At 40.8% G+C, this 26268-nt stretch overlaps 1 protein-coding gene across 1 annotated transcript in view; it reads left to right on the top strand.

Annotated features, from left to right (window-relative positions):
• Ccdc171 (coiled-coil domain containing 171) overlaps window positions 1-26268 on the top strand; it is a 338028-nt gene that overhangs the window by 246051 nt on the left and 65709 nt on the right. Inside the window, exon 24 of the mRNA XM_052176698.1 lies at window positions 4508-4639. Within this exon, the coding sequence (XP_052032658.1) occupies window positions 4508-4639 (132 nt within the window). The remainder of the gene's footprint in view (window positions 1-4507; window positions 4640-26268) is intronic.

Genomic DNA, 26268 nt, shown 5'->3' on the forward strand with positions numbered 1-26268 from the left:
CAGCCACAGCCTCAGTCACAGCCTCAGTCACAGCCTCAGCCACAGCCTCAGTCACAGCCTCAGTCACAGCCTCAGTCACAGCCTCAGCCACAGCCTCAGCCTCAGCCACAGCCTCAGTCACAGCCACAGTCACAGCCTCAGCCACAGCCACAGCCACAGCCTCAGCCACAGCCTCAGCCACAGCCTCAGTCACAGCCTCAGTCACAGCCTCAGTCACAGCCTCAGCCACAGCCTCAGCCACAGCCTCAGCCACAGCCTCAGCCACAGCCTCAGTCACAGCCTCAGTCACAGCCTCAGCCACAGCCACAGTCACAGCCACAGTCACAGCCTCAGTCACAGCCTCAGTCCCAGCCTCAGTCCCAGCCTCAGTCCCAGCCTCAGTCACAGCCTCAGCCACAGCCACAGCCTCAGCCTCAGTCACAGCCACAGTCACAGCCTCAGTCACAGCCTCAGTCACAGCCTCAGCCACAGCCTCAGTCACAGCCTCAGCCACAGCCTCAGTCACAGCCTCAGCCACAGCCTCAGTCACAGCCTCAGTCACAGCCTCAGTCACAGCCTCAGTCACAGCCTCAGTCACAGCCACAGCCTCAGCCACAGCCTCAGTCACAGCCTCAGTCACAGCCTCAGCCACAGCCTCAGTCACAGCCACAGTCACAGCCTCAGTCACAGCCTCAGTCCCAGCCTCAGTCCCAGCCTCAGTCACAGCCTCAGCCACAGCCACAGCCTCAGCCTCAGTCACAGCCTCAGCCACAGCCTCAGTCACAGCCTCAGTCACAGCCTCAGTCACAGCCTCAGCCACAGCCACAGTCACAGCCACAGCCTCAGCCACAGCCTCAGCCTCAGTCACAGCCTCAGTCACAGCCACAGCCTCAGCCTCAGCCATAGCCTCAGTCACAGCCTCAGTCACAGCCACAGTCACAGCCTCAGTCACAGCCACAGCCACAGCCTCAGTCCCAGCCTCAGCCACAGCCTCAGTCACAGCCTCAGTCACAGCCTCAGTCACAGCCTCAGTCACAGCCTCAGTCACAGCCTCAGCCACAGCCTCAGTCACAGCCTCAGTCACAGCCTCAGTTACAGCCTCAGTCCCAGCCTCAGCCACAGCCTCAGTCACAGCCTCAGCCACAGCCTCAGTCCCAGCCTCAGTCCCAGCCTCAGCCACAGCCTCAGTCACAGCCTCAGTCACAGCCTCAGTCCCAGCCTCAGTCCCAGCCTCAGTCCCAGCCTCAGCCACAGCCTCAGTCACAGCCTCAGCAGCACCATTCTCTGCGCCATCCCTGACCCGGCGTCCTCTCTCCCTTGCTGCCCCCCACGGCAGCTCTTTGCAGCATTGCCATTTCTTTTGCCCGTCCTGGTGCTAGTTATTCATATGCTCTCAGCTTGATGGTTTTCTCTCTTTATCCACTAAGATAAAAGAAATCCTACACAATCCTTTTTCAAGATTTTTCTAAAAACTTCCTACAGCCATTTGAAGAACATTTTTTAGAGACCTTTCCAAGTTTCAGTATAGTTTAAAACCGGGGAAAACTCTTTCAGAATTGTAGAGTGGAGCTACCTGTGATGCAGTGTCTGGTTTGTCCTGGTCACCATATCTTGGTGGCACTGTCAACTTTCAACATAGTACTTTTAATGAATTATAAGTACTTAACATACGAGTGAGGCCAAGCATGTTAGCCCAGTGCCTGTACACTGTCAGGATTGGTAGCGCCCAGGCATTAAAGCACAGGCTGGGGGTGGGTGGGTTGGAAGTGTTCAAGACTGTGGGACGGGACTCTCTGCTCATTGTGTGTCAAGCCTTCGTGGGGGCAGGCACGTACCCAGTGCCACTGGCGTTAAAGATGCCCCGTGCCGGCACTGTCGTGAGTTGCACCTGCGTTGAGCTGTTACCCCCTCCGTGCCCATATTAGCAATCTGCTTTTGTACTTTGACATCCAGGAATCCCCTAGTGGATTTTGTCACAGAAAAAAGAGAATCATCAATACCACAGTTAAACCTGACTTTCAAAGCTAATAGCATCTCATTTGGGGGCTCAAATTTAATAAATTTTCTTTGATTCTGGGTGAGTTTTTAAACATCAAACAATGAATTGGCCAGGGTGCAGTAAAATATTTAGATCTATTGACTATGGTTCAGAAGGGTAGAAGGCAAAACACCAGTGGTTTGATGTTGATAAATTCTCAGTACCTTAATCCACATTAATGTTTTCTTTTATCTGAGCGATCACTGGTGACAGAAAAGGAAGAAGGAAGGTACACATGCCTAAGAAAGTTACAACCGGAAGCAGTGATACTTGTAAAACAGAGTTTACTTTGTGCAGTTGAGTTCTCATCCCTACAGAAGACTGGAAGATCCTGTCAGACATAAAGCACACACGGTGAATGAGACCTGCAGGGAGCACAGAGTGCCCTCCTGTGAGACACACCCTACTGTGCTTGCTGCACATCTGCTTACATTCACGGACAGACAGGAAAACCTCAGGGCTAGCTTGGGAAGACAGGGACTCTTATTTACACCAATATACTAGTATGAACAACTAGAAATGTCTTTGTTTATGGGTGTTTGCTGGCTTAAGCAAAAAAACCCTACAGTGTATGACAATCCGTGAGATGCCTATATTTCGCATCTAACTGATTTTATATAGTAGTAAATAATTCTAACAGTTTTACAGGTTGCCCAAGTAGAATAGAAAAATGGACAGTTTATTTATTTCATTGACTAATGATTGATTGATTGATTGATTGATTGATTGGATCAGGGTCTTGCTGTGTAGTCCAGGTTGATCTTCAATTTGCTATGTAGCCCAGGCTGGCCTGGCACTTGTGCCGTGGTGTGCTGAGATTACAGGGATGACCTGTAGTGTTACAGCCGAGGTGTTCAGACAGAACAAGACATACCAGTTGATTCATTTGGCTGTTAATCTTATTTTTTATACTTAACACCATTCTCGATGTGTGCTTCTGTGCTTCTTTCATAAAACCTCTGTCATGTGGCTGTTAGATTGTGTGTATGTGTGTATATGATCTTTGTATATTTGTGTGTGTGAGAGAGATGGCTGTGTGTTTGCATGTGCACACGTGTTTGCATGTGCACACGAGAGATGGCTGTGTGTTTGCATGTGCACACGTGTTTGCACGTGCACACGAGAGATGGCTGTGTGTTTGCATGTGCACACGTGTTTGCACATGCACATGAGAGATGGCTGTGTATTTACATGTGCACACGTGTTTTCACGTGCACACGAGAGATGGCTGTGTGTTTACATGTGCACACATGTTTGCACAGGGGTCTGGAAGCCAGGGTCTTCCTTTGTTCATCTTCCTTTGTTCCCCCCACCCCACAAGTTTTGGGTTAGGATCTCTCACTGAATTCAGAGCTCTCTCTGGATTGGTTAAACTGGGTGTCCAGAGAGGCCCAGGACTCTGCCCATTCCCACCCCCAGCATGTGCCTGGTTTTCACATGGGTGCTGGGGATCCAGACTCAGGTCCTTCTGCCTGCATGGTAAGCTCTTTACACACTGAGCCAAATCCCAAAACGGTGTAAGGTAGTTTTATAGTATTTGTTAAATATATGATAGCAGGGGGAAAAAAGATTTAAAAACCTACCCAAACACACGAAATGTTAGAAAATGCTTCTGTATAATGAAAACTCTTCTTACTCATCTGACTGATGAAAAGTGAGAACTTTATCTCAAATGCAAACTTGAGTGCAGAATTCATAAGGCTAAATACTGGAGCTTCTTTGTATTTGCTGTGCGTGTGCTGATTTGTCCAGAAGGTGGCAGTGTGATATCAACTGCCCACAGGCGCTCGGAATCAGAACTCCATCTGGCTGTGCTGTGTCCTTACCTTTCTGAATACTTAGACTCCAGTACAAATGCTACTGATTTTATTTCCGTTATCTTATTTAGAGGTTTTGTGACCAAGCTGGTTTCCATGCATTTATTGCTAAGACTTAAGTTTAATTAAGCCCTACAGTTTTGGAAGACTGAACAGGCCAACCAAACCCTGTACTTGTGCATTTTGAAGTGTCCTTTTGTGTTGAGTGTGTTTGTTCTTATTCCAGAGTATGTGCTAGTGAAGTTTCTTTTCAAAATCCAGTCCCTGGTAACTATCATGTGCAACATGCACGATCTAATGTCCGTTAAACACGCTTTTAAGAGAGTGATAATAGGGGATTGCAGCTGGCTTTTGATTTTGTACCCCCCACCCCCATTTTCCGAGTGGAGCTGTGAAGGAATAATTCAAAGCATCTTGATCAGAAGGCTTCTGTGCCTCTTCTCCCCTCTTCATTTCAAGCAGGAGGATGCTTTTTCTTCTTAACATTCTCCCCCAGCACTCTGAATTAGAGATTTATTTGCAACGAAAAATCAATTAGTCCTAAATTTATTCATGGATTTCAGGTCTAGCGATCAATGCAAGTCCACTCAGTGGGCTCAAGGGGACCCAGTTCATCCCAGTTAATGTGTCTGAAGGGGAATTACCATTGATGCTGTTTTTTTTTCCCCTTTAGGTCAGAGATCAGATCTCACTGTCACGGACTGCAGCAACTAGGACTGACTTCACCCTGCAGCTTCCCAAACTGCACCTGGAGACCTTTGCAATGGAGGGGCTCAAGGGTGGGCCAGAGGTTGTAGCATGCCAGGTTAGAGCCTAAATAACATTGTTTGCTGCTGAAATGTGTAGAAAAATAAATTGTACTAACTGGAAGAGAATGAAAGCCTTGGAGTATTGTGAATAATTTAGATGAGATGCAAATAAATGTTTTCTATCACGTAGCATAAAAACGTGTTTCTTTAAAGCCAGAACTAGCCTATTAAAATATTGCAGAAAAGCGTTTTACAAAGAAAAGTATGTGTCTATGTCAAAGTACAATATTGGAAGATCCACTCTCCTCTCCGTGGAAGCTGGTAAGACACTAGGCTGTTATCTGTTCAAGCCAATATCTATTTGTCGCTTTTGTTGTTTTAAAATAAGTTACTTTACATAAAGAATTTCAAGAGAGATATCTGAAAATTTTCATGTTAATTCCAAAAAAAAATTACAAATTTTAATTTTAGAAAAAGAGCCCCACTGTGCTTTGAATCAGCCCTTGCCCTCCATGCGGGCAGGGCCACGCATCTTAAACCCCAAAACACCAGTTCGTGAAACTTGAATAACTTTAAGAGTAATTCAGGAAGTCATTTTCAGAAGGATTCATTTTCAAATGTTGTAGCTATCCTGTTCAAGCAGGACTGCATTTTGTGATCATATTTCCTTAAAGTTCATATTACATTATAAGTTGGAAAATACAAAATTCTGCAAATACTTTATCTTCCCCTCAGTGCCCAAAGTCTCTATTTTAAAGAAATCATCAGCATTATGGAAATTATAGGAAGCCTGATTTTATAAAAGATTGTCCTTATTTAACAGTTCTCTAGATTGTCCAATATATTCCAAAGGATTTTTTTAAAAAAAAATTTGCTTTTAATATTTAAAAGCTTAAAATAATCTTTTTTCTTCAGTTTATGGCAATGTAGAATTTTAATTTTGTATAAAATAAGCGTTAGTTCACATGATCTGTCTTAACTTTTACATATCTACATCCTTGTTTATCCTGTTATTAGAGCCTGTGTTATGTTCTGCAAAAAAAAAAAATGTATAGCGTCTTTGTTAAATCTAAAATATATTTATATAACTAGGCATCAAACATTTTTACTTTCCTTATAGGCTTTACCATTATTTACAACAAGATTAAATGTGTGTTTTAAATTTGATTATTAGTATTTACAAATTTATTACATATATGAATACAATATGATTTGAGATTTTTTGAGTAGGTGTAAAATAATCCTTTATTTGGCTATCCTGATTTGCTTTTCCAAAGGTTGCCTCTTGTCAAAATTCACAAATAAAGAATTTCCCCAAACTAGATTTTATTGATTTAGAAGAAAACTTATAAATAATAATAATAATAATAATAATAATACTTTGGGGGATAAAAACACAAATTCTCTGTGGTTGTAATATAAGGACTAGCAAGAGAGAAATGCCAGGGACTTATTGTTTGACTCAGCCTATGTGTATGTGCTGTCATAGTCCTAAGTGCTCAGGTGAGTTTTCTGATGATATCCATAGGTGTATTGCAGTTTAATAATAAAAAGGTAGTTAGAAAATTAGGAAACAATAAAATTGGTGCTACCACTGCTGCCGTCACCACTGCCACTGCCACTGGCAGTTTCCATTTCAGCAAACTTTCCAAGTACCAGACCCTGTCAACTCACACAGCTCTCTAATGGGACCGTCAAACAAGTGGCAGTATCTCCATTTTAAAATTGGAAAACAACAACCACAGCAGGTAATTCTCCTCAGATCAAAATCTTGTAGATGACAGAACAAATTTAAGTTCCAAAGTAGCTGACTGCAAAGCCCAAGTGGTCAGTCTGACACTGAGGAGTTAAGCAGCCTGTGTTAACCGATAAGAGTAAAACTTTGGAAACTTACGTTTTTATTCCATTTAGAAGACATTCATTATACATCTTCGTGGGCCGTAGTTTATGCTATGTCATAAACCAATTCACAGATATGTTTTTCCATTCAATCACCAAATAATATGAAAAATATACTTTGTACCACATAATGTGTGTGCTCACTATAGTTGCGTATTTTTAGGAATTCTATATTTAAAAAATTTGTGATTGTCACATAGTAATTGTGTATACTTGTGGAGTATAGTATTTTCATGCATATATGCCACGTGTAGCAGTAAGTAATGATCAAATAAGGGCAATTAAGAGCAAGTTGTCACCTCAGACACTACTGCTTGTGTTGGGGACATCAGAATCCTTTCTTCTAGTGATTTGGATGTACATAGCCAACTACTAGAAACGACCTCACTGCGCTGCGCTGCAGAACTCCGGCACCCACTCCTCTTACCTTCGCAGGTCTGGCAAACATCAGCATTCCCTCTCCACTGAAAGCATCTCATTTAACGGCCGGCCACACATGAATGAAAACGTGGCTTTGGTTGACTGTGGCTGACTTACTTCACCGGACATAATGTCCTCCAAGTTCATCTGTGTTGCCAGGACATTAACCCTTTCTATTTATGAGTGTTATTATTGACAGGATATTGCATTTTATTGACTAATAATATCCTACCATGTAAATATACTATATGGTTTATCCATTTATTTGCTGTGGAACCCTAGGTTGATTCTGTATCTTCACTTTTGTGAATAATGCTAGGGAAAAAAATGAGAATACAGGTATGTTTTTGATGTACCAGTATAGAAGTGCTAGCTCTGTGCCCAGTTTCTATTTTACAAAGTGGGACATAGCGGTTTTCCAGGCCTGTAGCAGGAATCAATGAGGCAGCTCACAGAGTATGTGAAGGAAGCAGGCAGGGCCTGGTGACGTCATCCCATCCCGCCGAAGCCCCGCGAGGGTGAGGGAACAACAGGCACTCCTTTCACTGCTATAAGGTGTTTATATGTTTTATTTCGAGGAATGGTTACTTAGGATCTTTTCTTCATGGTTTCTTCCAGAGCTTTAAGTACTTTGGCAAGTACAGTCTGCCTTAACTTCCTGTTTACTTTGTATGTCAGGTGATTTTCCAAGGGGTCATGGCCTTAGTAGAGCCTATGGCAAGTTTAAGATCGTTTTTTCATATTCCAATTAATAGCCTTTCAAACCTTTACTGTAATGCTGAGAAAAATTAAACTCTACAGACCAAAGCTTTAACTGAAATGGCCGCCGTGAATGCAGAGGACCCGTGGTGAGAACATTCTGCTCACACCGTATGAAGGCAATACCTCATCTATCATCTTACACTCCCAAGTATGTCTCTTTTTTTAAATTTTTAATTTTTTTTCGGTATTTGCTTTATTTACATTTCAAATGTTTTCAAGTATAGCAACTTTGATCTGTAATGCTGGTAATATCTAGCAAATATTGACAAATGACCAATAAATATTTGTATCCATTACCATTCAGTGATGAGAAGCAGTCATTAAACGCCAACAGTAGCTGATGTGTGATGAAGTGTGTGCTGTGTGCAGCACAGCCCCGCTGAATCTCTTGAGGTTCTGTGAGTGGCTAGCTCTCTGCGTCTGTCTAATCGCTACTACCCTCTGTCTTAGCATGCTGCCACGAGCAGTGGGTTCTGTTGTACAAGGGGCTGAACTGAAGTCCATTGAGGGGAAGGAAGATGTTAATAGACCAGGTATCTAATGTGTAGCATCACCCGGCCATTCTGCGCTCAGTCATGTGTGCCCTTTCCCTCTGCAAAGCACGATTCACCTGCCTGTTTGTGTTTGTACGTTAAGATGACAAAAAGAGAGAAAGAATAAAAGTAGGGTCCTAGAGGAATAGAAATCCAGAAGAGGGCTAGTTAAACACGGTTCATGACTTTTCTATTTTGGTCTCTTCATCTCTAGAAAGAAGAGTAGATGTTCTCAACTCCACGTTAGTATGATAACTGACTAAGTGGGCTCATTCACTGTCACTGCTGGGTAGTAACAGTTACTGTAATCATGGAAGGTTTGTCAGATCTCCACAAACACGGAAGCTTCAAGAGCCGGGGAGTTAGCCTCGCTGATGGCTGCAGCCTCAGCGCTCAGAGCTCAGAGTCCAAGAAGCTAACGGCACACATGGATGGCGTAATTTCAGATGCTGGCCAGGGTCACTAGGACTTGGCGTTTGTCACCGGCATGCGTGCTCCTGAATGACTTGGGTCTTGCGGCTTACGTTGAGGCTTACGCTTTCTAAAAACTGAGACTCTTTCAATCTGTCTAATGAAACTGTTTTAAGACTTAGTGTGTAGTAACTACTTCTGGAAATGTAGTACATTTCATAAACATGTGTTTATGAGTACTTCATTAGGGAGTCTTCATTTGAAGCCTCTTATTTATAAAGATTTTCAAACAATATAGCCTTCCCTGTGACTGCAGGACTCCTCTAGTTGCTCCTAAACCGTAGTGGCATAGCAGGCCTTACTCACGGGTTTTTGCTCATGACTTTCAGGGTAGCATTATTTTTACATCCCTTTGAAATTTTTTTCTTAAAATTAATATTGATAATGAACATTCTGAAGGAAACCTTTTAATTTTTTATTGGAAGAATGGTAAAATAAATGGTATCCGGACCTAACCTGCCTGAGAATAAACTAGCTGCACTTATCCGTGGGAGTCTTCCCACAGGTTCTCTCGATGCTGTTAGTGCCGCAGCCTGCTAATTGCTCTGCAAGAAACTTCTGCATTTTTGGCATTCTTAGAAATTAAGAGATGTTAGACAATTTCATTTATAAGACTGAGCCATCTCGATACTTTTCTCTTCATGTCACCCCATCTGCATACATGAATTTTCAGAGAGCTATTACCTTTTTAAACAGGAAAACGAGCCATGTTGAGTGAAAATCGTGTTAAATATAACAAGCACTACTTTTTAAAATAAAATTATTTTGGATTAAACATTTTATCGCTCTGGTTCATTAGTTTTATAACATACATTGTAATCTTATAACAATATTATTTGCCTGCGTATATAGTGATATTTGTCCCAAATAATATAATTTGCTAGAAAATGTTAGTATTTGCTAACATTAAATACTGAGTTTTTAAAGCAATTAGGAAAGCTGTATATGATCCTGACAAAAATTACACCCCAATGAATCTTAATGATCTGAACCAGATCCTGTCTGTTAAACACTGCTCAAAAAAGCCCAAAACTAAACCCTAAACTTGAGCCTTTCACTTTTTTCCCCTCATTTCTGAAGCCAATTTTAAGTACAAGTGTAACCTTACCAGCTCACACCTTTTGTGGCCCATTATTAAGAGACTGAAGGCCGTGAGCGCCTGAACTCTCAAGTGCGACAACCGAACTGTTTATCACTGAACATGCAATGACATCATGTTGATTAGGAGGGTAGGTAGTTTCTTAACAGCATGGCATTTGGAAAGGACAGAATATTCTTATTTTCTAGGGAGCAGGGCATCGAGGTATTAGATCATGTGGCGAGTCAGAATACCTGGATCGGAGTCCTGGCTCTGTGACGTAACCGCCTCGGCAAGTCCATGAGCGTCACTGAGCTTCCGCTCCGCTCTGCAGAGGTGATGGAGCCTGTCTTGCTTTGCCTCGCAGGCCTGTGGGAAGATGGATGGGATGGATGGTGTGCACGTGAAGCCGCTTCCTACATCAGGAAGTGCCGTGTGACCAGAACCTATGCTGGATTGAGCTGGTAGAGGTCTGGGTCCGGAGCAGTGACCTGAACACATGGAGGAATAGTTTAGTGATTTACTTTTGGTAGTTTCCGATAGAGAACATGTCCACATGCACCTTTAAAAGGGTAAACTACTCAGCAACTGCAGTGTTCACTCTAGTGTAGTCTAAAGTCGTTGTTGCCACGATGAAGCTGGGGATGCCCAGCATACACCTCTGTCTTTGTTATTATGAGATTTCGCGACCATATCACTCTTTACATATTCTTTTAACCCTCCTTTGTTACTGCTGTGTGTGTGGCTTACATTTTTTTGTTTGGATTTTGCATTACAGTTCTGTGGAACAGTGGCGATATTTTTCGGTGTGTGAAATATTTGATATGCACTTAGCCAGAAAGAAAAAGGACAAAATAAAAAGCACAGATTTTATTTTATTTTTTACGCTGCACTTTTGAATTGTGGGCAGTCCTGACAGAGAAACCAAGGAAGGATGCTGTTCTTGCCATTAATGTAAAAAGCCCAAAACTAAACCCTAAACTTGAGCCTTTCTCTTTTTTTCCCCCTCATTTTTGAAGCCAATTTTAAGTACAAGTGTAACCTTACCAGCTCACACCTTTTGTGGCCCATTATTAAGAGACTGAAGGCCGTGAGCGCCTGAACTCTCAAGTGCGACAACCAAACCACTCTTCCTTTTATCTTCCCGTTTGATGGACTGCCTAGGTGAAGACCTGGAACAGGAAGGGTTATCTGCAAATTGAGTGAGTTTATTATGGCTTAGTGATTTGCTGATTGATTTCATTTGCTGTCAGTTAAGGCTCTCTTAATGTCAGTTTTCTTTGCATAATGCCTTGAAATAAAGACTGATGAAGTTCTTCAGATTGATGGCGCTTATATAAACTGACCCTGATTTGCCCTGTTCTCCATGACAATTTAAGTGACAGCAGTTAGAGGAAATACAGCAATGAATATGCAACTTAAGGGAGGAGGGAGGTGCAGTAAATCCCTCAGTCTAAGGCTCCACATGGAAGCCATCTTTCCAGCAATTCCACAGATACCTTAAGTTTTTGGGAACAGGGTATAGCTCTTGAACATGTTATCTCATATATATATATATATATATATATATATATATATATATATATATATATATATACATATATACATATAGTATATACATATTCAAATATATGTATATTCAAATATATATATTTGAATTGAAGAGAAAAACTAAACATGACCCTCGATCTTCCCACAGTGGGAAACCTTTCTCTCTTCACTTATTAAGCATGGAGTTGCCAGAATCAGAGCTTAAATCATTATTTTGAATACATATTTGCACAAGAATAAAATTGGAGCTGAGCGCTTAGTTGATAAAGTGCTTGCGAGAGGCTCTGGATCTGCTCCGTGTCACAAAGCTGGGCTTAAGGACACATCCCTGTCATCCCAGCATTGCAGAGGCAGAAGCAAGTGAACCCCTGCCACCTCTACACACTTATGCACCCACAAATGCATGCACAAGAATAGAGACTAGAATGGACCTTGGTCTTGTGCCATAGGAAAAATCAACTCCAAATGGGCACCTACATTAAACTTTAAAACCCTAGAAGAAAAGTTTCAGAAAAAAGTAGAAAACCTCCTTGACACTAGATGGTTTGAGAATGTTGCAAGAGCATAGGCAACAAGTGTAGAACCGCCAGACTGATTTCCAGAGTGGTTGTACCAGCTTGCAACCCCACCAGCAGTGGAGGAGTGTTCCCTTTCTCCACATCCTCACCAGCACCTGCTGTTACCTGAGTTTTTGATCTTAGCCATTCTGACTGGTGTGAAGTGGAATCTCAGGGTTGTTTTGATTTGCATTTCCCTGATGACTAAGGGTGTTGAACATTTCTTTAGGTTCTTCTAAGCCATTCGATATTCCTCAGTTGAAAATTCTTTGTTTAGCTCTGAACCCCATTTTTTAAATAGGGTTATTTGGCTCTCTGAAGTCTACCTTCTTGAATTCTTTGTACATCTTGGATATTAGTCCTCTGTCAGATGTAGGGTTGGTAAAGATCTTTTCCCAATTTGTTGGTTGCTGTTTTGTCCTTTTGACAGTGTCCTTTGCCTTATAGAAGCTTTGTAATTTTATGAGGTCCCATTTGTCAATTCTTGATCTTAGAGCATAAGCTATTGGTGTTCTGTTCAGGAACTTTCCCCCTGTGCCCATGTCCTCAAGGGTCTTCCCCAGTTTCTTTTCTATTAGTTTCAGTGTGTCTGATTTTATGTGGGGATCCTTGATCCACTTGGAGTTGAGCTTAGTACAAGGAGATAAGAATGGATTGATTTGCATTCTTCTGCATGCTATCCACCAGTTGAACCAGCACCAATTGTTGAAGAGGCTATCTTTTTTCCAATGATGGTTCATCAGATTATTGGGCATTATACTACTGGAGGACCCTGCTATACTACTCCTGGCCATATATCCAGAGGATTCCCCAGCATGCAATAAGGACGCATGCTCCACTATGTTCATAGCAGCCTTATCAGAAGCTGGAAAGAACCCAGATGTCCTTCAGCAGAGGAATGGATACAGAAAATGTGGTACATTTATACAATGGAATACTACTCAGCTATTAAAAACAATGAATTGATGAAATTCTTAAGCAAATGTATGGAACTAGAAAATATCATCCTGAGTGAGGTAACCCAGTCACAAAAGAACATATACAGTATGCATACACTGGTAAATGCATGTTATCCCAGAAGTCTGGAATATCTAAGATATAATTCACAAACCAAATGAAGCTCAAGAAGAAGGAAAAACAAAGTATGGATACTCTGGTCCTTCTTATAAGGGGGCACAAAATACCCACAGGAGGAGATACAATGACGAAATGTAGAACAGAGACTGAGGGAAAGACCCCTCAGAGACTGCCCCCAGAGGGATCCATCCTATATATAGTTACAAAACCCAGACACTATTGTGGATGCCAACAAGGGCTTGCTGAGAGGAGCCTGATATAGCTGTCACCTGGGAGGCTGTGCCAGTACATGACAAATACTGAGGGGGACACTCAGCCAACCATTCAACTGAGCACAGAGTCCCCAATGGAGGAGCTAGAGAAAGGACCCAAGGAGCTGAAGAAGTTTATAGTGCCGTAGGAGAAACAACAATATGAACCACCCAGTACCCCCAGAGCCACCAGGGACTAAACCACAAACCAAAGAGTATACATAGAGGGACTCATGGCTCCAGATGCATATGCAGCAGAGGATGGCCTTGTTGGACATCAAAGGGAGGAGAGGCCCTTGGACCTGAGAAGGCTCGATGCTTCAGTACAGGGGAATGCCAGGACAGGGAAGCATTGGTGGGTTGGTGGATAGGTGGATTAGTGAGCAGGTGGTGCAGGGATGGGTTAGGGGATTTTAGGGTGGGGGGAACCAGGAAAGGGCACAACATTTGAATTGTAAATAAAGAATTTTATTTAATAAAAAAAAAACTCTAAAAACCCCAAATGTAAACATAAATAAGTGGGACTGTGTCAAAGTCTTCCTAGTGTCTGTGGAGATGGGTCAGTGGTGAAAAGCATTTACTGTTCTTGAAGAGGACCCTGGGTTCATTTCCCAGAGTCTTCATGGGGACTCACAGCTGCCTATAGCTCCAGTTTTTGGGGACCTGTCTCCTTCTGATGCCCACAGGCATACACACCTGGTGCACATACATACATACATATATACATACATACACACAGCTAAATACTCATATAATACATATAATAAATCTTTAAAATTTTATTCTTGGATAATTTCATACAACTGCACAATGTATGTTAAGCATATCTGCCCTCAATTCTTCCCTCCCCTCCCTGTGCACTCTTGTTACATAACTAACATAGCTGATTCCTGTGACCATCGCGCCTTCGGCAAGCTTTTGTGTCAGACATTCTGTGCTGTCATTAATACTTTCAATAATTTTAAATGAGAACAGATGTTTTTTGGGTAGATGTTGGTAGACTGCTTGTCTAGCAAGTAGAAAATTTTGAGCTCTATCTCTAGTACCATATAATCCAGCTATGGTGGCACAGGCCTGGAATCCTGGCACCCAGGAGTTGGACACAGGAGAGTTAACAGTTTGAGGTCATTTTTGGTTACTTATTGAGTTCAAGGCCAGCTAGAGATATATGAGAGGTAGAGACAGAGATATATAAAGAGAGATTCAAAAATTTTATTTTGGAGTGTTGATGTTTATAGAGAAATACTTTGTATGGTGATGTCATCAACTTCCTGTTGCATCACTTCAAATGGTAGATGTGTCTGCATATGCAGTGGTTTCTAATAGGAACACTTTTTTCCAAGTCTTCAGTTATTCTTCAGTCCCTCCTCTGTACTCATGTAGGAAGCCAACATGTGATATCTTCCCTATATGTCATTATCCTTTTAGTACTCCATTATGTTAACCTCCAACATAATAAAAGCAGTAATCACCATCAATCTAGCATCTGCACTTAGCCTCAAAAATTGGCTTTGATTCAATTCTGATCGAAAATAACATATTTGAAAGAGAGTTGGTTTTATTTTTGGCACATTTAAGTTGTATATGCCACGGCTGAGTGGAAGCCAGAAAAAAAGTTGAGAGTCTAAACAAGATAAAAAGAAAAACATGATTCTAAAAAAGTCTGCTGCAGAAGTATTCTGCAACTCTGCTGAACATGGCTTCCCAGGAGGCCCTTCCCACACCTGAAGAGCTCTACACTACATCCTTCAGAGAGGGGCCAGGAAAATCAGGACTGATGAGACATGTCAAGTTTGGAGCCATTTCAAATGCCAAAAGAGGAAAATGAACTTGGATTCACTCACTCACACACACACACACAGCATATACAATGTATATACATAAAAATTGCTTTAGGTATCTATAAAATATATGCATGTATATTTATATACATATGTATATATATACACATATACATATGGGTATATAAACAATCATATATATATATATATATAAAAATATAAATGTATGTATAAACTAGCCATATCTGAAATGGTAGAAGTTACATGATATATTTGGCTGGAAAAGTGATTCATTAATTGTTACAAATGTTTATTGAATGTGTATTTTTGTCACAGAAAAAATGGCACTACCAGGAAAACACCATCTAAGTTATTTTTTTAAGTGAAAACTTTATTATAAAACTTACAAATAACCACAAAGTGAAATTAACACAAAGTGTTACCAAAAACCATAAAGGGAAATTAACCAGACCCAAAGTCTATATACCTTAGTGAACTATGGCTAAAATTTTCACTCTGAAGCTGTGAATCTTCCCATTTAAATTACCTCTTTTCTACATTTACTCTAACACCCAAGCCAGAAGGGTCTGTGACAGAGTTAAAGCTAGAAGACCAATTATCTTCATAAACATTACATTATTGCAGACTGCTTTTTAGTCTTGAAATAACAATGGATTCACAGGAAATTGCCAAGGTAGTATTAGAGGCTTCTGCGTCCCCTCAGTGCTCTATTTCATGAAGCTTTAGGACAACCATCAAATCAAGAACATTGACATATATGAATGTTATAGTTTATATGTATATTTCTCAATCATCAGATGACCATGTATGTACTAGGGACATGACCTTTTGTATTGGCTTGTTTTCAATCAGTTTAATGCTTTTAAAATCCATCCAAATTTTTATATGTATCAGCAGATCATCTTTCTTATCATTCTTTCATTAAAGGATATTTTGCTGTCTCCAGTTTCTGACCGCCACATAGAAACCCGCTGCTATGAACATTTATGTTCAGGTTGTGTGGTCCAAGGTGTTTTCTGTGGTGAAAGCTCAGGAATATGGTTTCTGGGCCATATGTAGGTGTTTGAATATTTTCCAGAATGACTGACTGCTTTCGGTTCTCACCAGTAGTGTGTGAGCACTGCTGCTGTTTTCCCATCCACATTTGAGTTCATATTTCCTGCTAGCTGTACTCATAGATGTCAGTTTTTAAATATAATAGATATATAGACTCCTAATTCTGAGTCTGGGTTAGTATGCCTCTAATAGCTAGTGATGTGATACATAGGTGATCTTATTTATACCCAGGTCCTCAGGTACACTCCATTGATCACTGTCTCTGTTTTGATTCCAGTACCATGGAATTTTTACCACTGTAGCTCTGTTGGATAACTTCCAGTCAGAGATGGTGGTAACTCCACTAATTCTTTTATTTTTTTTAGGATTGTTTTTGGAAATCCTGTTTTTCTTGTGTTTACTTATAAAGTTTAAGATTGCATTTTCAATTTCTGCAAAGAATTTCACTGGAATTTTTATGGGCACTGCATTGCCTTTTATAAGATGGCCATTTTCTTTTTCTTTTTTTTTAAAAATATTTTTATTTTCTATATTCTTTGTTTACATTCCAAATGACTTCCCCTTTCCTGGAACCCCCCCTCCCCATATGTCCCATAAACCTTCTTCTCTCCATCCATTCTCCGATCACCTCCCTTCTTTTTCTCTGTCCTTATATTCCCCTCCAATGCTAGGTCAATCCTTTCCAGGATCAGGAGTCTCTCCATACTTCATGCGATTTGTTATGCGATTTGTGCCTTGGGTAATCAGGGCTTGTGGGCTAATTAATATCCACTTATCAGAGATTGCATTCCATGTGTATTCTTTTGTGATTGGGTTACCTCACTTAGGATGATATTTTCCAGATCAAACCATTTGCCTAAAAATTTTGTGAATTCATTGTTTCTAATTGCTGAGTAGTATTCCATTGTGTAAATATACCACATTTTCTGTATCCATTCCTCCTTTGGGGGCATCTGGGTTCTTTCCAGGTTCTGGCTATTATAAATAAGGCTGCTATGAACATAATGGAGCATGTGTCTTTATTGCATGCCAGGGAATCCTTTGGGTATATGCCCAGGAGAGGTATAGCAGGGTCCTCTGGAAGTGTCATGCCCAGTTTTCTGAGGAACCACCAGACTGATTTCCAAAGTGGTTGTACCATCTTACAGCCCCACCAGCAGTGGAGGAGTGTTCCTCTTTCTCCACATCCTCGCCAACACCTGCTGTCTCCTGAGTTTTTGACCTTAGCCATTCTGACTGGTGTGAGGTAAAATCTCAGGGTTGTTTTGATTTGCATTTCCCTAATGACTAATGATGTTGAGCACTTCTTAAGGTGCCTCTTGGCCATCCGAATTTCTTCAGGTGAAAATTCTTTGTTTAAATCTGTACCCCATTTTTAAGAGGGTTATTTGGTTCCCTGGGGTCTAATTTCTTGAGTTCTTTGTATATATTGGATATTAGCCCTCTATCAGATGTAGGGTTGGTGAATATCCTTTCACAATTTGATGGTTGCCATTTTATCCTTTTAACAGTGTCCTTTGTCTTACAGAAACTTTGTGATTTTATGAGGTCCAACTTGTCAATTCTTGATCTTAGAGCATAAGCTATTGGTGATCTGTTCAGGAACTTTTCCCCTGTGACCATGTCCTCAAGGGTCTTCCCCAGTTTCTTTTCTATTAGTTTCAGTGTGTCTGGTTTTACATGGAGGTCCTTGATCTATTTGGAGTGAAGTTTAGTACAGGGAGATAAGAATGGATCAATTCGCATTCTTCTGCATGCTGACCTCCAATTGAACCAGCACCATTTGTTGAAAAGGCTATCTTTTTTCCACTGGATGTTTTTGGCTCCTTTGTCGAAGATCAAGTGACCGTAGGTGTCTGGGTTCATTTCTGGATCTTCAATTCTATTCCATTGGTCCACTTGTCTGTCACTGTGCCAATACCATGCGCTTTTAAATACTATTGCTCTGTAGTATTGCTTGAAGTCAGGGATACTGATTCCCCCAGAATTTCTTTTGTTGTTGAGAATAGTTTTAGCTATCCTGGGTTCTTTGTTATTCCAGATGAATTTGAGAATTGCTTTTTCTAACTCTGTGAAGAACTGAGTTGGGATTTTGATGGGGATTGCATTGAATCTGTAGATCGCTTTTGGCAAGATGGCCATTTTAACTATATTAATCCTGCCAATCCACGAGCATTTAAGATTTTTCCATTTTCTGAGGACTTCTTAGATTTCCTTCCTCAGAGACCTGAAGTTCTTGTCATATAGATCTTTCACTTGTTTGGTTAGAGTCACACCAAGATACTTTATATTGTTTGTGGCTATTGTGAAGGGTGTCATTTCCCTAACTTCTTTCTCAGCCTGCTTATCCTTTGAGTATAGGAAGGCAACTGATTTGCTTGAGTTGATTTTATAACCAGCCACTTTGCTGAAGTTGTGCTGTAGGAGTTCTCTGGTGGAGGTTTTCGGGTCTCTTAAGTAGACTATCATGTCATCTGCAAATAGTGATAATTTGACTTCTTCCTTTCCAATTTCTATCTCCTTAACCTCCTTGTGTTGTCTAATTGCTCTAGCTAGAACTTCAAGTACTATATTGAAAAGATATGGAGAGAGAGGACAGCCTTGTCTAGTCCCTGATTTTAGTGAGATTGCTTCAAGTTTCTCTCCATTTAGTTTGATGTTGGCTACCGGTTTGCTGTATATTGCTTTAATGTTTAGGTATGGGCCTTGAATTCCTGTTCTTTCCAAGACTTTTAGCATGAAAGGATGCTGAAGTTTGTCAAATGCTTTTCTGCATGTAATGAGATGATCATATGGTTTTTTTTCTTTGAGTTTGTTTATGTAGTAGATAGCATTGATGGATTTCCTTATATTGAACCATCCCTGCATCCTTGGAATGAAGCCTACTTGATCATGGTGGATGATCGTTTTGATGTGTTCTTGGATTTGGTTGGCAAGAATTTTATTAAGTATTTTTGCATCAATATTCATAAGAGAAATTGGCCTGAAGTTCTCTTTCTTTGTTGGATCTTTGTGTGGTTTTCGTATCAGCATAGCTGTGGCTTCATAGGATGAGTTGGGTAGAGTTCCCTCTGTTTCTATTTTGTGGAATAGTTTGAAGAGTATTGGTGTTAGGTCTTCTATGAAGGTCTGATAGAATTCTGCACTGAAGCCATCTGGTCCCATGCTTTTTTTGGTTGGGAGACTTTCTATGACCCTTTTTATTTCTTCGGGTGTTATGGGACTGTTTAGATGATCTATTTGATCCTGATTTAGTTTTGGTGTCGGATATCTCTCTAGGAAACTGTCCATTTCCTCCAGATTCTCCAGTTGTGTTGAGTATAGGCTTTTGTAGTAGGATCTAATGATTTTTTGAATTTCCTCAGTATCTATTGTTATATCTCCCTTTTCATTTCTAAGTTTGTTAATCTGGATACTGTCTCTGTGCCCTTTGGTTAGTCTGGCTAAGGGTTTATCTATCTTGTTGATTTTCTCAAAGAACCAGCTCCTGGTTTTGTTGATTCTTTGTATGGTTCTCTTTGTTTCTACTTGATTGATTTTGGCCCTGAGTTTGATGATTTCCTGCCTTCTACTCCTCGTGGGTGAAATAGCTTCTTTTTGTTCCAAGGCTTTCAGGTATGTCATTAAGCTGTTAGTGTATGCTCTCTCCATTTTCTATTTGGAGGTACTTGGGGCTATGACTTTTCTTCTTAGCACTGCTTTCATTGTGTCCCATAGATTTGGGTATGTTGTGTCTTCATTTTCATTAAGTTCTAATAAGTCTTTAATTTCTTTCTTTATTTCTTCCTTGACCAAGGTATCATTGAGTAGAATATTGTTCAGTTTCCATGTGTATGTGGGTTTTCTGCTGTTTTTGTTGCTATTGAAGACCACTTTTACTCCATGGTGATCTGATAGGAGGCATGAGATTAGTTCGATCTTCTTATATTTGTTGAGGTCTGTCTTGTGACCAATTATATGGTCGATTTTGGAGAAGGTACCATGAGGTGCTAAGAAAAAAGTTTATCCTTTTGCTTTAGGTTAGAATGTTCTATATATATCTGTTAAATCTAATTGGTCCAACGCTTCAATTAGTTTAACCGTGTCCCTGTTCAGTTTCTGTTTTCCTGATTGGTCCATTGAGGAAAGTGCAGTGTTGAAGTCACCCACAATTATTGTGTTAGATGCAATGTGTGCTTTGAGCTTTAGTAAGGTTTCTTTTATGAATGAGGGTGCCCTTGCATTTGGAGCATAGATGTTCAGGATTGAGAGTTCTTCTTGTTGTATTTTTCCTTTGACCAGCAAGAAGTGTCCCTCAGAGTCTCTTTTGATGACTTTGGGTCGAAAGTCAATTTTATCTGATATTAGAATAGCTACTCCAGCTTGTTTCCTGAGACCATTTGCTTGTAAAATTGTCTTCTAGCCTTTTACTCTAAGATAGTGTTTGTCTTTGACCCTGAGGTATGTTTCCTGTATACAGCAAAATGTAGGGTCCTGTTTCCTTATACAGTCGGTTAGTCTATGTCTTTTTATTGGGGCATTGAGTCCATTGATGTTAATAGATATTAAAGAATAGTGATTATTACTTCCTGTCATTTTTAATGTTATTTTTAAAATTTGATTGGTTAACTTCTTTTGGGTTTGATGAAAGAAGGTTACTATCTTGCTTTTTCCAGGGTGATGTTTTCCTCCTTGTATTGCTGTTTTTTCTATTATCGTTTGTAGGGCTGGGTTTGTGGATAGATATTGGGTAAACATGGTTTTGTCATGGAATATCTTAGTTTCTCCATCTATGGTGATTGAGAGTTTTGCTGGGTATAGTAGTTTTGGCTGGCATTTGTGTTCTCTTAGAGTCTGCATGAGATCTGCCCAGGATCTTCTAGCTTTCATAGTCTCAGGTGAGAAGTCTGCTGTGATTCTGATAGGTCTTTATTTATATGTTACTTGGCCTTTTTCTCTTACTGCCTTTAATATTCTTTCTTTGTTTAGTACATTTGGTGTTTTGATTATTATGTGACGGGAGGTATTTCTTTTCTGGTCCAGTCTGTTTGGAGTTCTGTAGGCTTCTTGTATATTCATGGGCATCTCTCTCTTTAGGTTAGGGAAGTTTTCTTCCATAATTTTATTGAAGATATTTGTTGGCCCTTTAAGTTGTAAATCTTCACTCTCATCTATGCCTATAATCCTTAGGTTTGGTCTTCTCATTGTGTCCTGGATTTCCTGGATGTTTTGGGTTACAAGCTTTTTGCATTTTGCATTTTCTTTAACCGTTGAGTCCATGGTTTCTATGGTATCTTCAGCATCTGAGATTCTTTCTTCTATCTCTTGTATTCTGTTGTTGATATTTCCATCTATGTCCCCTGATTTCTTCCCAAGGTTTTCTATCTCCAAAGTTGTCTCCCTTTGAGTTTTCTTAGTTGTTTCTACTTCTAATTTTTAAATCCTGGATGGTTTTGCTTAGCTCCTACACTTGCTTGTTTGTGCTTTCCTGTAATTCTTTAAGAGATTTTTGTGTTTCCTCTTTCATGACCTCAGCCTGTTGACCAAAGTTCTCCTGTATTTCTTTAAGCAATTTTTGTGTTTCCTCATCATTGGCTTTTGTATTCTCCTTGATTTCTTTCAATGACTTTTGTGTTTCCCTTGCAAGGGCTTCTAATTTTTGATCCATTTTCTCCTGAATTTCTTGAAGTATGTCCTTCATGTGTTCCTGTACCAGCATCATGACCAGTGATTTTAAATCCAAACCTTGTTTTTTCTGGTGTGATGGGGTATCCAAGACATGCTGTTAAAGGAGAATTGGGTTCAGATGCTGCCATATTGCCTTGATTTCTGTTAGTGACATTCCTGCATTTGCCTTTTGCCATCTAGTTCTCACTGGTGTTAGTTGGTCTTGTCAATTCTGGACTCACCAGTGCAAGCTGCCTCTTCCCAGATGCCCTCTGGTGCACATCTGACCTCCTGCACTGCCTGGAGACAGGGTGCTGTGGCCCAGGCTGTTCAGATCCTGAAGCAGACACCTGAAGGCTCCCGCCTGGGCCTGCTGGACTCACCACAGCAGACTGACTCCTCCCAGCCGGCCTCCCAGGTGCCCCTCTGGCCTCTTGCAGGACCTGGAGATGTGGTGTTGCAGGCCAGGCTGTTCTGGATCCCGAAGTGGAGATCTGAAGGCTCCAGCCAGAGGCCTCAGGACTGGAACCTAAGCTCAGTGCAGCCAGAGTAAGCTGTGAGCTCCCAGTCTGCCTCTGGGTGCACACCGGGCCTCTTGCACTTCCTGGAGACTGAGTGCTGTGGCCCAGGCTGTTCATATCCCGAAGCACACACCTGAAGGCTTCTGCGGGGGCCTGCTGGACTCACCAGAGCACACTGACTCCTCCCTGCTGCCCTCCCAGGTGCCCCTCTGGCCTCCTGCAGGACCTGGAGATGTGTTGTTGCAGCCCAGGCTGTTCTGGATCCCGAAGAGGAGATCTGAAGGCTCCTGCCAGAGGCCTTAGGACTGGAACCTAAGCTCAGTGCAGCCAGATCAAGCTGTGCGCTCCCAGTCTGCCTCTGGGTGCACACCAGGCCTCTTGTACTTCCTGGAGACTCACCAGTGCAAGCTGCCTCTTCCCAGATGGCCTCTGGTGCACATCTGACCTCCTGTACTGCCTGGAGACAGGGTGCTATGCCCCAGGCTGTTCAGATCCTGAAGCAGAAACCTAAGATGACCATTTTCAAAATACTAATCATGCCAATCACATGCATGGGAAGAATTCCCACCTTCTGGAATCATCCTTAATTATTTTCTGTATCTTAAGGTTTTTATTATACAAGTTTTTCATTTTCTTAGATTTGTTCCAATTTATTTTTTTGAGGCTACTGTAATCAGATTATTACCCTGATTTCTTTCTCAGTATGTTTGTTATTTGTATATAGGAAAACTATGGATTGTGTATGTGTTAATTTTATATCCCGCTATTTGCTGAATGTGCTTATCAAGGGTAAGGGTTTTCTGGTTGACTCTTTAGAGCCTTTCAGATATATAATCTTATCTGCAAATAAGGATGCACTGACTTCTTTATTTCCTGTTATTACTTATTTTAGCCCTTGGCTAAATCTTCAAGTACTGTATTGAACAGGAATGGAGAGAGTAAAAATCCATGTCTTGTTTCTGTTTTTAGTGGAAATGCTGTGAGTTTTTTTTCTAGTTACCATGATGTTGACTTGCATATATGCTTTTATTATGTTGACTTATATGCCCCATATCCCTGGATACACTAGGGCTTTTAACATGAAAGAGTGTTGAATTTTGGTAAAGGCATTTATGCACCTAATGAGATAACCATGTGGCTTCTGCGTTAAAGTCTATTTATGTGGTAGATTATATATATATTTTTAATATTTTTTGATTTATATGCATAGAACCATACATCTTTGGGATGGAGCTAACCTTATCATAGTGGGTAATGTGTTTTGATATTTCTTGATTTCAGATTGCAAATATGTTCTTGAAAATTGTTTACATCTGTGTTCATCAGAAAGACTAGCCTATAATTGTCTCCTTTTGTTGGATGTTTGCCTTGCTTCCCAGAAGAATTTAGAAGTATTACTTTCCTAGTTTACAGATTAATTTGAGGAGTATTGGTGTTAGCTCTTCGAAGGTCTCATAGAACCTGTGCTGTATCTGTCAGTTCCATCTGTATTTAAGCTAGGAGATTTTAAATTACTGCTTGTCTCTTAATTGATTGTTATGCTCTACTTAAATCATTTTCCTCATTTTGATTTAACTTTGGTAGGCCATTGTTCTGGCTAGTTTTATGTCAACTTGATGCATGCTAGAGACATCAGAGAAAAGGGAAACTCAACCGAGAAAATAAGATCAAGCTGTAGTTAACCTTGTAGGGCCTATTTTAAAGCTCATGATTGGTGGTGGGGACCACTGTGGGTGGGACCATTTTTTGGGTAATGGTATCTGGGTCTCTGTCTGCCCCACCTTTGGGCACAGCCTTTTGGGGAGGTGAAACACTGGGGATTTAACTGTGATTATCCCACACCACTACAAGATGTGGGAAAGCTGGAGTTGGTTCAGGGCTCTCCAGACCTGTGATGAGGCCAGGGCCATGGGGTCCTCTGACTCTTGGACATCCAAGGTGCCAGTGGGAGTCATGGAAGAGCCTAGTTGTGTGTGTGTGTGTGTGTGTGTGTGTGGATAGTGTCTAGTCCGGGGTTGGGAGGGCATGGCGGGGAAAGGGGAACTCTGGCTTGTCCCAGGGATGATTGTCCTTAGAGTGATGGAGGCAGGCTGGAAGCACATGGAGGAGCTGAGCTGCAGGTCTGTAGATAAAGGCCTTCTCCCACAGGTTCCTCACAGAGGGCCTTGATGAAAGCGACACTCCATGTTTAACCTTATCGTTTATTAGCTGTTTATGGTGGAAAATGGATGCATAACTTCTTTCTCAGGGTCTGACCCAAGATTAAATACTTTTTGTAGGAGTAATATCTGGGAAAAGAAGCTTATTGGCTAAGCCCCTGGGGCCTCTAGGTACCTCATTAGCATGGAGACCTCGGTTTTGGGCCTACGTGACCTTAGTATGCGTTTCTTTATATTTCTTTATGTGAGGAGCATGGCACATGTTCCAGGTCAGGAGTCTGACAGGAGTCTCAGGTGTGTGCTCACTGTATCTCCTGTGTCTCCACCATGGTTTCCTGGAATGTTTTATGTCTCACAATGGTCCTGGGTTCTATAGGAAAGCAGACAGAGCAAGTCAATACATTCGAGCTAGTAAGCAGCACTTCTTCATGGTTTCTGTGTCAGGTTTGCCTCCAGGTCCTTGCCCTGTTTGAGTTCCTCTCCTGACATCCATTCATGATGAAAGTGGTGTGGAAATGTAAGCCAAATAAACCCTTCCCTCCCCTAGTTGGTCATGGTGTTTCATCAAGCAGGAGCAACCATAGGACAGCCATATGCATTTTGAAGTCCATCCATTTCTATCTGACTCTGCAGTTTACTGATTAGTTATTAGTTCTAAAGTATGTTCTTATGCCTCTCTGAGTTTCCTCAGTATCATTTGTAATTTCCCCCTTCCCATTCCTGATTTTATTAATCTGGGTCTCCTTCTTTTTCTTTTGTTTAGCTTGTCGGGAGAGGTTTGCCAGTTTCATCAGTCTTTCCAACAGATCAACTCATTCCATTGATCCTTGGAATTGCTGCTTTCATTTGTATTTCTATATTTTGATTCATTTAATGTGTCAGCAAATTTGATATAAAGGTATAAGCATGTTATTATTGTGTGATCGAGATGTTGTGTTGCAGCAAATAACTATTGATTAGACCTTAGATAGCTCTGTAGAAAGGACCCATTTTACTCTGTATATAAACATTTAAAATATTTTGCCTTATGTCTCATACTGATACTTCTCAGAAATATTTAATCTTTGGTGAGTTAATACACTAATTTTCCTAATTTGATATACTTATCATGTATAACTTTTACTTGAGTATCTAGGATGCATAGTGTAGTAAATACCTTTTTATGTATTTAATTCTCATTTATTTTACATAAATTCTTACAGCATAGGAATTATTCTTTGTGGAAATTAATTATATTTTATATATTTAGTGTGTTTGGTATATTTGTTTTACCCAGTATCTTTTAGACCATAGAAATGAAAAAACATAAGTTTAGAAGAAACATCTGAGGTTTTTGTTGGCCAGTTACTCAACAATATACACAAAAGGTATAATATTTTAGTGTTCAACTTTTAAGATACTTCTCGCTAATTTCTCCTCTTACTGTCAGGGCTCTAGTGCATGTATTTTCTCTGATGTTCAGTGTTAAAGTCTGTTACATAATCTGGAGGCAGCACATAATATAGAAAAATATTTTTTGTTTTCAAATGACATTTGCCTCTTTGTATTCTAGAATATTTTGCATTTTAAAGTATACACATCTTTCCTTAGAATGAATAGATGGTGAACAGGCTAGTTCTTTGTCAAATTGATACAAGGTTGAATTAGAACATTTTCTTGATTAATGATTGATATGTGAGCCCCCCCCCTCCACTGGCCGTGGTACCACCCCCGGATCCTGGCTGACAAGGTTGGTTGATTGATATCCATGGGAGTCCTCCCCTTCTCTGAGGAGAAAGGGAAGGAGTAGAGGGTGTGAGCAGGGAAGGGGATGGACTGGGAGGAGAAGAAGGAGGGGAGACTGCAGTAGGGATGTAACATAAATAAATAATTTGAAACAAAACAAAGCAAGCAGGTCGGGCA

This window comes from Apodemus sylvaticus, chromosome 3 (genome assembly GCF_947179515.1).
Source record: "Apodemus sylvaticus chromosome 3, mApoSyl1.1, whole genome shotgun sequence".
Classification (NCBI taxonomy): domain Eukaryota; kingdom Metazoa; phylum Chordata; class Mammalia; order Rodentia; family Muridae; genus Apodemus; species Apodemus sylvaticus.